This window comes from Syngnathus scovelli, chromosome 7 (assembly GCF_024217435.2).
Source record: "Syngnathus scovelli strain Florida chromosome 7, RoL_Ssco_1.2, whole genome shotgun sequence".
NCBI classification, from domain to species: Eukaryota; Metazoa; Chordata; class Actinopteri; order Syngnathiformes; family Syngnathidae; genus Syngnathus; species Syngnathus scovelli.
Genome location: NC_090853.1, coordinates 19047093 through 19061741, shown reverse-complemented (window position 1 = coordinate 19061741; position 14649 = coordinate 19047093). Strand labels below are relative to the sequence as shown.

Genomic DNA, 14649 nt, shown 5'->3' with positions numbered 1-14649 from the left:
TAGCATAGATATAATACTTTTAGAGCAATTAACCTTGTAAAAGTGCCTCTTTTAAAATGATGCAATACATTTTGTTTACATTTTGGGGGCCCATATCTTGGAAATGTTTTGGGTTGCTGGGGTTTCAACTGATTTAACGTCTTATTAGCGAACTCTGTTATGTACTGTATTTAGAGTTTCAAGGCACTCAGGCCTTTGGTGGGTGTACAGAAGGGCTCCAAATCAGGCTATAGAACAAATTTACCTTTAAGGACCCCCTACTCTACATTAGTTGGCAGTGTGGGAACATGATGATGATGAAAATGAGCTTTTTACCCCATCAACAGACACATTTCATCAGCATTTTGAGCCAATAAAAACTGATTATCCAACTCCTTCACTATGAGCCAAGTGTGTCACTAGTAGGGGTGGGGGCATGGGGGTCTTGGCCCTCTGAAGATGAACCAATGTAGATATTTAAAAACAATACATATAATACTGTGTGAAGGTTTAAAGTCGCCAATAGATTCAGTGTTATTTAAATCAGATTTTTTTAATACGGTACACAAACACTCTGGTCCAAAATTTTATGTGCGACTCCTGGATCCCAAAAGTGGGCGTGGAACCCCAAAGTGGGCATGTCAAATCAACCCGATATTTGATGGGCCATCATTCGAAAGATGCGCCTACACATTTTTTTTTTCGTCACTCAATTGATGTTCAATATTATTCGGATTTGCAAGTGAGACAGCAATGTAATATTGATTTTAAAACTTTACCAAAAACAAATCACACCAGTTCGGTGAAATGGTCTAGTTATCATTTCCTAAACCCCTGAATCTTAATCCTGACAAGCAGTGTGCAGAATGCACACTCAGAAATGTTGTCTTTGGTTCCTTTTTAAAATTACAATTGGGACCAAATCAATTAAACTTCAGTTCTGAAGTGTGAACTCCAAATGTGGTAATGTGGCAGGGGGAGAGTGGAGACTGAAGTATGAAAGAGCTATCAGAGAAATTGAATTTACCAAGAAGCGACTGCAGCAGGAGTTTGATGACAAGCTGGAAGTTGAGCAGCAGAGCAAACGGCAGCTGGAGAGAAGGGTAAGAAAATAATCGCATCATGCATACAATGGCACACCAATGGCATCATCTATTCTAATAATGGCAGTTGTTTTGACTGGTTTACATTGCAAGAAAAAATATGTGAACACTTTGGATTTACCTTAAATTAGTCATAAAAGGCAAACTCATCTTCATCTAAGTCATGGCAATCAACAAAGACAGTCTGCTTAAAATAACAGTGTCGGATGTAAAAGTTAATTGAACCCCAAGGCTAAGGACTGCAGAGCCAGGAGTCAGTCAACCCAGGGTTCAATTGGTTGTGGCGGATGGCGGGTAGTCGGTCACCTCCACGTGTCCTTCCTCAGTCCCCTACAAATCTCACTCTGCCTTCCCTCTGTTGTCGTCCACATAAACAGCTTACCCCGTGGCTTATTTCTACTGCTCAGGCTGATTGCAGTGAACTATCTAAAATAGTTTCCTCCTGTTAAATGTTGCAGAATAGTGTAAAAATAGCTAAACATGTATGGATTTGCAAGGAGTGTGTTGATCATTTGAAAATTGAGCCCAAGTAATGAGTTGATTCTACACGTTTGCAATTCGAGTGCTGGGCATTCAAAGTGTGTGTTACAGAATTACAAACTCAGTGCTAAGCAGTGATGGTGCTTAGAGTTTTGCAAACTGTGAGTGTTTTTTCAATAAATATTAATGGTTTTAAAAATGGTACTACAAGAGTCACTATCACAGTTTAACCATTCAGAAAAAATCTGTAAGGTTCTGTGCCTAATGTCAACAACAATTATGTGACCCTACAAACTGGCCACATTCCCATTCCCACTTTAGCATCTCAATTGAATTTCCCCTTGCACACAATTAAGGCAGTAGGCGTAGGACACCCTAAACCGGTTGCCAGCCAATCGCAGGGCACACAGAGAAGAACAACCATCCGTACTCGCACTCACACCTATTTGGAGTGCTCAATCGGCCTACCAAGCATGTTTTTGGGATGTGGGAGGTTCCTGACAAAATGAGTAGTCTAATATTTGAATATACAACTGTCAGATGTAAACCTCATTTTTTCCCCATTGGGTTTGTGTAGATCGGTGACCTAGAGGCTGATAATGAAGAATCAGCTAAAGTAAAGAACACAAATATTGGAATATACAACTATGCCAAATGTAAAACACATTTATTTCCATTCGGTTTGTATAGATTGGTGACCTACAGGCTGATAATGAGGAATCACAACGAAATATCCAGCTGCTAAAGAAAAAAACACAGAGACTCACAGCCGAACTGCAGGACACCAAACTTCACCTGGAAGGCCAACAGAGCCGCAACCATGATCTGGAGAAGAAGCAGAGAAAGTCAGTATATGCCCAAGCAGAGAAAAATGCACTCCCACTGTCTAATCTAATCTCGGTCTCTCAATCAAGCCACATACTGTAAATGTCAACAGAGCAGAAACATGCTCTGTTTCTTAGTCTTTTCATGTTAGAAATCTGTGTTATTTGTGTTTCTGTGCAGGTTCGACAGTGAGCTCAGTGCAGCCCAGGACGAGGTGCAGAGAGAAAAGGCCTTCAGAGAGAAACTGGCACGAGAGAAAGATATGCTGACTGGAGAGGCCTTCAGTCTCAGACAGCAGGTTGAGGTACTGTATGTACAGTATACACTTGCTCAATTTGCATGTCTTTTTTATAGTATGTTTTGTGTTGGGGATATTAAGTTAGTTAAAAGATGAACATGAGACAGGAGATTTATTTTTCCCATTACAAATACTGGAAACATTTTTAATCCGTTCCAAGACAAAAAAAACCCGCATTTTTTAAGCATTTTTTCATTTGCACATTTTTGTCCGATCACGCAACTGCACCGCACCGCCAAGCGTGCAACCGTAGCGCGCAACCGACCGCGCAACTGCACCGCGCTGGTCGCATTATTGTGACAGAGCCGTCGCTGAAATTTAGAAAATATTTTTAAAGTCCTGATGTATTTTCCAAAATGTAAGTGGACCTCAGTGCACAGGGAGCTTAGTTTGGTCCGATCGCGCAACCGCAGCACGCCGGGCCCTCACTGTCGCATTGCTTTAAGAGCACCTTTGTGTTTTAGGATGGCTTTACTGCTCCCACTTGCTTTCTTTGGAGGCATGATTAGGGGTTAATACAATCCTCAAAGTAACGAAAATACAATAACAACGGAGTCAGTTGGCATCCGGGCCGCGCGGTCGGGTTTTTTCGGATCCTCTCGGCTCATCTCGCGAGGTTCGATCTCTGAAATTTGTTCGACAACTGAAGCAAAAAAAAAAAAACTCAATTGTTTTTGTTTTTTGTTTGTTTTTTGTTCGAATTTCGATTTGTTCGAGAACCGGGACGTTCGAAAACCGAGGTTTGACTGTATTTGTAAGAAAACACTTTTTGGGTACGTAAGAAAATGTTTCAGACTTAGATTGAAGTGCGTCAAACGCACACTTTTTGTCAAAGTGCCACCGGCTCCCCGGTAACGGGTTCGATGAGCCGGGGTGAAGGGACTCGTCCGTAATCTAACCACTCGAGTTAAATTAATTCTACCAGAATCAATCTAATTTCTTTATGAAGCCAATCCCTTTCAAGTCACCCGAAGCGCGTGCCGAGTAACTCAATTCGAGGCAAGTCTTAGAAATGACCGCGCCATAATGATGGCCCCCTTCGATAGTCTGATGCTTTTGTTATGTTACGGATATTTTTAGATGTCTTTGTTAAGACCTCAGGGATTCGTTGGTCTAGCGCACCCTAGCACTAGTTTTGCCGAAGTAACTGGTGATATGGGTCTGTTCTACTTTGTCGCTCAAGTAGCGAGCCTACTTGCCTTTATTTGAAAAAGAATCAAATTAATAGAAGTATGACAGTAATAGTATTTGAGAAGGAAGTTAATGCATTTGAATGATTAATTCTAACATTTTATATTGTTAGGTTACGGATTTTAGTTATTGATCTGACTCCAAATTGCGATCAACACTTAACACATAAATTGCTATGTCCTAATCCACACACTGGCGCACCTAACAATTTTGCGAGTTCGTTCTGTCAAAGAGAAGACCAGTAGATCAATCAGACCAAATTTACCAATTGTTTATTCCTGACAAAGCGCACTAATACAGGCCTGGGTCCCGGGTCCCTCACACTAAAACTCGTGCGTTTTTGTGACCACCAAAAGACGACACATTCTTCCGGGTTGCCCAGTTTTGAAGAAACACAATATGAATATTAAAGCATGCAAAATATTGTGAGATGATTGGCCGATGGCCATCTCCTCCCCGTGTCGATGTTATCGCTGAGGTCAGGCGGTTGGATTTTCCCGCGAAGCCCGACCACATAGACGTGCTGTTGTTCTCGTTTCTCACCGACCTTGAGGTGTTCTCGTCCGGTACTCCCTGTCTGGGCCTATTCCACAACACTTCAAAGAAAACAAGTTCATGCAGTTTGCCTGCACATTCTTCGCCACCCACCAATCCACACGAGCACTCCAATACTAGATATTATATTAATATGATTATAAGTTTAACACAACCTTAAAAATATGTTTGCAAACTGCCGAAAGCACATTTCCCTTTATTATATATAAACACTTAACCGTTGGAATAGTTCACCCAACTCGATTGTTTAAAAGGAATAATATTTCTCTTGAAACGAATCCAAATGTCCTACTCGAATTATATTTATCCTGCAATTAATTTTGAAGGCAATTTAATCCCTCAAACTTGTGCAGTTCAGCTTTTGACGCGGCCCGACAAAAATAGGAAAGGGCCCGCGCCCAACGGACAATTAAAATACTTTTAATTCTACACTAATCCAAATAATCTGATTTAAACACCTTCGTTATTTCTATTTATCACGGTACGATTTTGTACTATAATAATCACCCGTCTATAAATCAAATTATCAAATCAACCCCAAACAATCGATTGTACATAGCATACAAATTGGCTCACAACGAATTAGATGAATATACTACATATAAGACACATTTATTGAAGAAACATGAAATACAATTACAAATCTTAATTCCTCCAAAAACTGAACAACTTCACTCACTGATACCCGTGCAAATAAAATCATTCAATCCCGGAGTACCTTGATTGCAAAACATAGATCATGAAAGAAGGAAAAGGTAGCTACCATTTGGGTGCTATTTTTGGGTGGAAATAAAGTCGAGTGATCAATTCGATCTTATTTCTAAAATCCAAATTAGGGAAATAGGTTGGCCTCGAGAGGACCGACGGCCCGATGACTGTTCCCCCCTCGCGTAAATACAGAAAAGTCGTTCCCCTCACCTAGTTCCTCATGCAATGTTGTCCAGTCCAATTCTTTTGAGTAAATCCAAGTTAATCCAAGCAACGATCCTGCGTCTCACACAAAGATCCCGGGACTTGGAAAAAATCTTGAAACTCCTTCGGGCTTCTTCACGTATGAGCGCTCTTTGGGGGAGAGAGCCTTCAGTTCTACTTCTGAGTTCCCATTGCCCATTAAATGTTCCATCATCTTCACAATCACTTATTTTTTCCTCAAATGGACAGCTCTCTACGTAGTTTTAATATTGGTTACACCTGTAACTAAGTGAATGTAGTCTGCACAAACAACACAACATCGCATCTGAAACTGTGTAGATATTCTGCTCTATTTATTGTGTTTTTATAGACTTCTCTGCCCCCCCCCCCCCCCCCCCCCCCCCGCTCTCTTCTGGCACCTATACCTCCCCCCCATAGGGTAAGATTTCCCAGTTTCCCACGCTCATACACCTGTTGCTTTTCGGCAGCTGTTTCCGCCCTTCATTTGTCCCCCGCATTATTTTCCACCAAATGTACAGCTAGCCCTCAGCAAGCCCCTCACTTCCTCTTTTCTTCACTTCTCTTTTTATGAATATTACTCTTCAAAGTTACACTTCAAACAACCATAAAATTAAAATCCAAACCTTTGATCTATTTCTTTTAATCATCGTTTAACACACCACCATTTTCATAGTAGCGGGCACCTTAATCCAATTGACTGATAATATTGCTTAAAATGTTACAGAATATATTTTAGCCGAGCAAAGAAATTAAAATCAAAAATAAAAACCACATTTGTGCTTCCGTGCGTGACCCACAATCCTACCCCGTGTTCCTGTTTATCTCTATTTTTGCTAGTTCAGCTTAATTTGGCCCTCTTTGGTCTCATGTATCGGTTTGGCGCCATCTTTTGGCCAAATTTGGAATTTCAACAATGCCAATTTATTCAGTAATTTTCAATTCAAATTTAGTACCATCTGCCGCTAAAATTTGGAATTTTAGCTCTGCCTATTTATTCAATATTTCTCAATTCAAATTTTGTACCATCCGCCGCTAAAATTTGGAATTTCAGACTTGCCAATTTATTCCTGGGACCAATCCATATTCACTTTTTGCACCATCTGTCCTCCCCATTCCCCATGTTACATGACAAATGAAAGACCTAATATGTAGTTGCAAATCCTTTGTTTAAAATAACTGCGTCATACTCACATACTAGACCTCACCAAACCTTTGCATTCTTTGTATTCTTCAGTTCTACTGCTGATTGAGTTCCCATTGCCCATTAAATGTTCCATCATCGTCACAATCACTTATTTTTTCCTCAAATGGACAGCTCTCTACGTAGTTTTAATATTGGTTACACCTGTAACTAACTGAATGTAGTCTGCACAAACAACACAACATCGCATCTGAAACTGTGTAGATATTCTGCTCTATTTATTGTCATAGTATTGATTCGACAATAATAAGCCTAGTCCTGCAGCCTATTACTTTTCCAGGTTCTTAATTGGTATGTCTGAAATTATCTTTGTGTTTTATTTTCTGTATTATGTATACAGTAATCCCTCGTTTATCGCGGATAATTGGTTCCAAAAACCACCCGCGATAAGTGAAATCCGCGAAGTAGGGTCACCCGCTCATCTGTACATTATTTGTGTGCCAATAAATGTATGTGAAACCATTTAAGTGCATATTTTTTTTTATTGGAACATTAAATAATTGTTTCAAACATATAAATCAGTGGTTCTTAACCTGGGTTCGATCGAACCCTAGGGGTTCGGTGAGGCGGCTTCAGGGGTTCGGCAGAGCTGGTATGTCATTGCCCCGCCCACCCCTCCCTCCCCGTCCGCAGATGGCCGAACACACCTGAATGTCGTGTAAATTCGCGATAACGCATATCTGAACTGGTCTTGCAAAGGCAACAGCAGAAGTCACACCGATTTGCTGGTATGTCATTCTCCTCGAAGACTTGTGTTGCACCGAACATATTATTACAAAGAATAATTTGGGGTTGACTTCCCCTTTAAATGTATGTACTTGAATTTGATAATGGAAACTGTGTAGGAGTTTTGTCCACAGTGATTTGTTTCTGGTTCTTCCTTTCTTTTGTATTGTATGGTCATGCTGACCTGCTTGGCCTCTGCTCTGTTTGGTTCTACAGGACAAGGACTTGGAGGTGTGTGCAGTCAATCTTAAATTGGACCAGCTAGAAGCTGAGCTGCAGGATCTCAACTCTCAAGAGTCCAAGGATGAAGCATCACTGGCTAAGGTTTTTTTGCCCTGACTTTGTAGCATAAATTTACGACAATACAAGGGTGTGTTTTATACTACCGTAATTTCCAGACTATAAACCGCACCGGATTATAAGCCACACCAGCTAAATTTCAGGGATATTTCAGTTTTTTTCTTATATAAGCCGCACCGGTCTATAAGCCGCACGTGCACACGAGTTTTTTACAAAGAAAGACAGTACATAGAAAGCCTTTTTAACGTTTTAATAACATACTTGAACATGTCTTTCTAAACATTGCCTGTGACGCAGCAGTAGTACCGCAGCAACGCAGAAGTGTGCACGCGAGTTATTAGCAAAGAAAGACTGGACACAGAAAGTTTTTTTAAAGCTTTAATAACATACCTTAACATTTCTTTCCAAACACTGCCTGTGACGCGGCAGTAATACCGCAGCAACACGGAAGTAACACAGCAAAGTCACTGAGACGCGGCGGTAACACAGCAGCAATACGGTGGCACAGCACTAACAGGGCTGGTTAAAAAAAACATGCCAGTAAAAGTAAAAAAAGAGCCGTCTTCATCTTCCTCCTGTGCACTGAAACCATCGAAGTCTTCCTCCTTAGTGTCCGATTGGAATAGCGTTAGATATCCTTCGCCTCACACTTTCTCAGTCTCTCTTTCGTCGTCGGTTTTATGCATTTCTTCGAGTGTGAAAAGGGTCTGTTCATGCTAATCTTATTCATGCACGAAGCGCTAAATTACATTAAACTAGCGAGCGACACGTATAGCTTAAAAGCGGCATCATATGCATTTCTTTTGACACCCATAATGACGGTTTGTGTATAAAAGCTTCCTGTCTTTGTGTGAATGCGGGTGTGTGCGTGATGCGCGAAATGTAAAAACAAACGAGCACGTCTTCTTCGGCGCATTATCTCTACTTCGCCTGTCTCGCTCTTGCTTCCTGCTAGAGCGCCCCCTGGAGGCCGGAGGCCGTAAAAATCCATAAGTACGCCGCGCCGCCGTTTAAGGTTCAAAGTAACCTTCTGAATAAAATGCATTAAAAGTTCACAGTAATTACAACTTGTTTTTGGTGAGCAAAATGTCAGAAGAATTGAATTTAAATGCTGATTGATTGGGTTTTAATACAATGCAGATGGTCCAAACAGTGCTACTGCTTTGTGTAATCTCTGAGTGACATGGCAGAGTAAGAGAAAGGGGCACAGGTGTCAAACTCAAAGCCCGGGGGCCAGATACGGCCCGCCACATCATTCTATGTGGCCCGCGAAGACAAATTGTGCATCAAATTCGTGTCATTACTAGAATTGCAAATTGTCTTCACTTTTAATATCTTTTTTTTTTTAATATTTGACCAGTTTTTACTCATCTAATTTGAAAATGAGTTATTTGTCAGTTTGTTTTGTAGCTTTTACTGTATATAATAGTGTTAAGAGTAAAAGTGATCAAGTCATCACAAAAATCACGAAAAAAATCTTATATAAGCCGCACCTGACTATAAGCCGCAGGGTCCAGAATTTTGGAAAAAAGTCGCGGCTTATAGTCCGGAAATTACGGTACATCTTTCATATAATCAATTCATATATCATATCATATTAGTATTGTACCAAGCATCATTACTAATTTTAGCTGGCAAAAATGACATGGTACCGTGATTCCCAAATATCGGTACTTAAAAATGAAGCAACAACAATCAGCCAAAGTGTTCCAACGCGGACGGGGACGCTGTGCAGTGTGTCTACCGTTGAACGAAGGCGGAAGTCCATCTGTAATAGGCGTTAGCCAAATAAATCCAAATGAAGAGCAATTAAAGGTGCCATCAGTGGCCGCAGTTCATTCTTTGTGGATTTGACATTGTACCTCATAACTGTTTACTTTATAATGGTGTCTCAGTAAAAAATCCAACCTTATACTACCTTAACCTCATCGAAATTTGCGATTGCGAAATCGTTTTTTTTTTTTTTAGTTATGGCCATCTTGCAAGGTCAAAGCCATCTGATTGAAGATTACTGCCCACTAAGGATTATAATTATAATTATTCGTGTAATGTATCTGATCTAATTCATCAGGCTTTTAAGGGGAAAAAAATTATACTCATGAAATATGCTTGGCGTTATAAGATTTGAGTATTTGTTTTTAATGAATGCAAATAAAACAACATTTAAGTCGCTTAGCGCTCCATTATTATAGCTATTATTTCATTTATTTTTTACTGCTGTTTTAAGTTTTTGCCGTGATAACATTTCAGTACCGGTATTGAGGTATTTCATCCAGGTATCGTACTGAAGTGAAAATTTTATTTTGACAACACGACATCATATCATATATTATCGCATACATTTTATCTTATGGTTCTATCTGAAATACGAAAAGGAAATGGACTTAATTAATACAATCATATTACAAAACAAAAAAAAGTAAGTAAAGTAAGTAAAAGTTTGATATTTTTGTAATTATTCAGGTGAGGAAGCAGCTTCGTGATATGGAGGCAAAGGTAAAGGACCAGGAGGAGGAGCTTGACGAGCAAGCAGGAACCATACAGATGTTGGAACAGGTACAGTACAGACCAACAAAGCAATTTGCATTTGTAATTTGGCATATGAAATAGGTAGTCACAAACAGAAAAAAAGATGCCTCTAGCTCATAACAAAAGAAAAAAAAGTTCCCTTTGGTCTAATCTGATGACATTTCAGAGGTGTTTGGATGAAAACACACAACCTAATAAATGAATGCCCAAATAAAAGCCCACCAAATTGACACACGGTTGAATTACAGTGGACCCCTGCTATTTACGGAGGAGGGGAGTGGGATCTACTTTCATGCAAACCCACGTGTGCCAAAAGGTATGCAGGTGTCCACTGTATGAAAACCTAAAACTGATTTCATTCATTAGAAGATATTTTTCAGTAAAGTACTCAATAAAATGTTGATTGCACTGCCAGGCACGTCCGAGCGTGATCACGAGTTGATGGCAGGACTGATGCATAGACGCAAACAGCCACTCATACTCACCTAACATATATATTTTTGCATTGTGGGCAGAAGCTAGAGTATCCAGAAGGGAACCTACCCAGCAAATTCCGCACAAAAATGCCATTGATTCAAGCCCGCATTCCAATACTTTTGAGTAACAACATGACATATCAGCGGTCCAGCCATCCATACCCCATTTGTTTTTCCACTATTTTCACCCTAATGTCACAAAGAACCAAGTCCTCTGGACTAACAGTGGGCATAAAAAAATCTGCACACCCTCTCCCATATTTTGTATGTGAAAGAATGAGACCAAGATAAATTGTTTAAAAAAAAAAAAAAAAATCCACCAATAACATGACCTCTACATGTATAACCACAAAAAAAAATTAAAAAAACATTTTTTCCCAAGGTGAGAAATAGGAAAAAATATGTAGCATTTGGGAGAAGGGCTTAAAAGAATTTCCAAGACATTAATTAAATCGGCGACCTTGAGTGCCTTGAAAGGCGCCTTATAAATAAAATGTATTATTATTATTATTAGTATTATTAATTATATTATGCAACACAGAAAAAGAAAAAGAAAGAGAAAATGTGGCCTTCTTAACAAGATGTTCCTTCAAAATTGATGGAAAGTCAAAGAGGAAATTGGTCATGGAGACTGCTGAGAGGTTGACAGCAACATGAGCTGTAGGAAATGATGCCATCATTATCATTATCATTATCATCATCGTTATGGCTGTTATTTACATGTGACAACAATGTCCCGCCTGATTTATATGTTTAGGCTATTATTTCAGGATGGCAAGCTTTTTTTCTGCACAAAGAAAATCAAACACATGGAATCTCCAATCCATTCAACTGTATGTGGACAACTGTGTAATGCTGAAATGAAGCCGAGGTGGAACTTAACCTTGATTCCCAAATGTTTGGTGCAACACTGCTTATCACCAAAAGAATGCCACAACTACTGTAAAGCATGGTGCTGGTAGTATTGTGCTTATTGGCTGTTTTCTTCAGCCAAAACTGTGAGGGTGGCAAACTTTGCTTTGAATGTAATTGGTGAATTCTCCTCACATCCACATTTCTAGTTACACTTTTGTAATCTCATTATCACTCTCTTTTTTTAACTCTCCAAAAAAAAAAAAAAAATCAATTGATTTGTTCATGTTATAGGTTGGTCACAGATGGTGCAATGGTGCACTTGCCAGACTTGTGTGTAGACAGCTTGAGTTCAGTTCCCACTCAGTGACAGGGTGAAAATGTGTGTGAATGGTTGTTCATCTCCATACATATGTGCCCTGTGACTGCCTGGTGACCAATTTGGAGTTGATGGATTTTGTAGTTTACCAGGATGGTGAAAAAGGATTTGACATTCTCTGTCTTGACTCCTTTTTCATATCACAAAAACCTGGCATTTGATCAGTAGTGTGCAGATTTTTGTATCTTCTGTAAGTTCAAAATGAATAGTACCTTGAAATACAAATGAAAATGTCAATTCTTCCTTGTCAAACTTCTGCTTCCTGCTTTCTTGTAAATGCAGATAATGTATGCATATATGTATGTTTAATCTTTATTTTTTTAAATATTTTTTTTCTAGGCTAAATTACGTCTTGAGATGGAGATGGAGCGTCTGCGTCAAACCCATTCCAAGGATATAGAGAGCAAAGACGATGAGGTCGAAGAAATCAGACAGTCATGCAGCAAAAAGGTAAGGTGGTTCATTAAATAAATCATAATACATTATTTTCATAATTGGTTAGTGAATGAGAGAATCTTAACTATAAACAAGTTGTCTGGATGCTGATTGTTTATTTTTTACGCCTTTTAATTTATATTTTGTAGCGTTATGGACTTCATCTGTGTACCGCAGTTTAGAAGAAAAAAGTTAAAAATGTAAAATGTTAAGTTTAATTGTAAATAATAAAGCTTTTTTTTAATATTTAAGACTTATTGTAGAAAATAAATAATGGCATAGTCATTTTATAATAAACCTAATTAACCTAAAAAACAGTGCATATGGCCATAATGTTGTTGTGTTTTGGTAATAATTAAAACAACATAAATCTGAAAAGAGGTGTTGCTTTAAGAGTCAGTTGTCTAAAAAGAGCTAGAATTGCCATTACTAGTAGAGGATGTTCAATATAAAGGTGTGTCGCAAATATGGGGTAATTAATGATCAAATTAATTTAACAATTAATTAATTATCAATTAGCTAATTACATAATTAATTCATTAGTTAATGCTGGCGGAATTCTGCTGCCTATAGTACGTTCAACCACCACGAGGGGCACCACATTGTTTAAAAAGGCTTAAACAGACAAAAAACTTGAAAACAGTCATTAAGTAGAAGGCGGCGACAGTTAAAAAGTTTGAGTTCATTTTGAAAGGCTTTAGACACACTTAATAACCAATGCAGCTTTATGATGTAGACATTTCTCTAAATCTACATGGGAATTATAGTGACATAAAAAAACAACTAACAACAGTCAAAGGATAGCAAAGAATGAGAATGTCATCGGATAGACGAGATGAACAATAAAAGCAACTCAAAATAAACGATTTGGGCATGAAACTGTGTTAACGCTCAAAAGGGTGACCATGAATCAACTTAACTCCTGGTACTCAATTTAGGCACCAATACCCTGATAAGTTGCCTTCACTGATTGCCTTGGATGGATGAGCTGGAAGTGGTTATCGAGTGAAAGATGGGAGTTGGGGGAATAGTTGAAGGATAAATAAAAAATAGAAAAACAGAGAAAAGGCTGGTTTTGCACTGCACGTGGTTAGGGGAGCCTTGTATCAGTGTACCGGTGCTTACCTCGCGTTAGCCAAGGTAAGGCCATCCTCGCTGTCTCCGTAGAGCAGCGGAACGCGGTCCACAGTGCTGGCACACAGCCAAGATCAAAGTAGTTCTCATAGCAAAAATACCAAGGACACGTGGCAGCTGGGTCTCAGGGTAAGGCCACCGCCGCCCACTTGCTAGCAGTGAAACAAAGGAACAAGGCCCCAGGCTCCTGGAGGGTCATAAAAGGGTGGTACGCCCACAGAGCGTTGAAAAGATGTTGAAGAGCTGTTGAAGAGCGGTTGAAGAGCGGTTGAAGAGCGGTTGAAGAGTGGTTGAAGAGCATGAGAGACAGGAAGTGGCATCAACTTCATACTTGTAGACCCCAGACCCCGCCTCCAGCTCAAGTCGAGGCTGGGAGAGGCTTTGTAACCCAATACCAGCCCTTATTCAAATAACTGTAATTTGAACAGAACGGAGTTAAGATGACTCACAGTCATGTTTTTGGTAATTTAGAATTATACTTTGCATATAATAACTATACTAGCTTTGAAATCTAATCAGTGTTCAAGGAATATCACCATGAGTAAATCTGGAGGACATAGCACATTGTAATTCTAAACTATAACTCTTCTTCAAACAGATTAATCTAGGTAAGGAACTGTGCAGAACAAACAGAAATCAAACACACCATGTAACACGTACAATATCACAAAGTTCTTCTTGAAATTATACTGTATATGCATGTGGTTCTTCAATTTTCTTAATGGTTGTTCAGTATGACTTGAGGAATTCCTGCTATCTGATGGCAAAGTCGGGTTGCGCGCTGGAATGTGCATGTCCTGGTCCTCAAGTTACTAACATAGGAACTCATGTCAGTTCCTTGAAGAATCATGGGTTGTGTGCAATGGCAACTGGCGATTATTGCTACAGGTCCTTTTTGCTTTTGTGTGGTTGTGTGCGTGTGCTTGCATGAAAAGTTGCACCATGTTTTTTTATGACACTTGATAAAATTGCAAAATTCCAATTTGAACTTACATATTGATGACACAAAACTTGATTTACTTTAGTGTACTGTAAATGTTTTTGTTGTTTTTGTGTTTTGCTAGTTAAAACAAATGGAAGTCCAGCTCGAAGAGGAGTATGACGAAAAGCAGAAGGTTCTCAAAGAGAAAAGAGAGATGGAGTCAAAGTTTCTGTCAGCCCAGGACAAGGTACAAGTTGATGTATGATTATTGGGGTCTCATTAAATGTCCAGTGGGTAAAACTGCGTCTTTTAATATTGCATACTGAAATTA

General features: G+C 39.3%; 1 protein-coding gene across 13 annotated transcripts in view; it reads left to right on the top strand.

Annotated features, from left to right (window-relative positions):
* LOC125971900 (unconventional myosin-XVIIIa) overlaps nt 1-14649 on the top strand; it is a 172512-nt gene that overhangs the window by 112112 nt on the left and 45751 nt on the right. For all 13 annotated transcript variants that reach the window (XM_049725041.2, XM_049725045.2, XM_049725043.2 and 10 more), the window contains 7 exons: nt 955-1082; nt 2253-2407; nt 2568-2691; nt 7508-7615; nt 10055-10147; nt 12167-12277; nt 14461-14565. In XM_049725041.2, coding sequence (XP_049580998.1) covers nt 955-1082; nt 2253-2407; nt 2568-2691; nt 7508-7615; nt 10055-10147; nt 12167-12277; nt 14461-14565 — 824 coding nt within the window. The remainder of the gene's footprint in view (nt 1-954; nt 1083-2252; nt 2408-2567; nt 2692-7507; nt 7616-10054; nt 10148-12166; nt 12278-14460; nt 14566-14649) is intronic.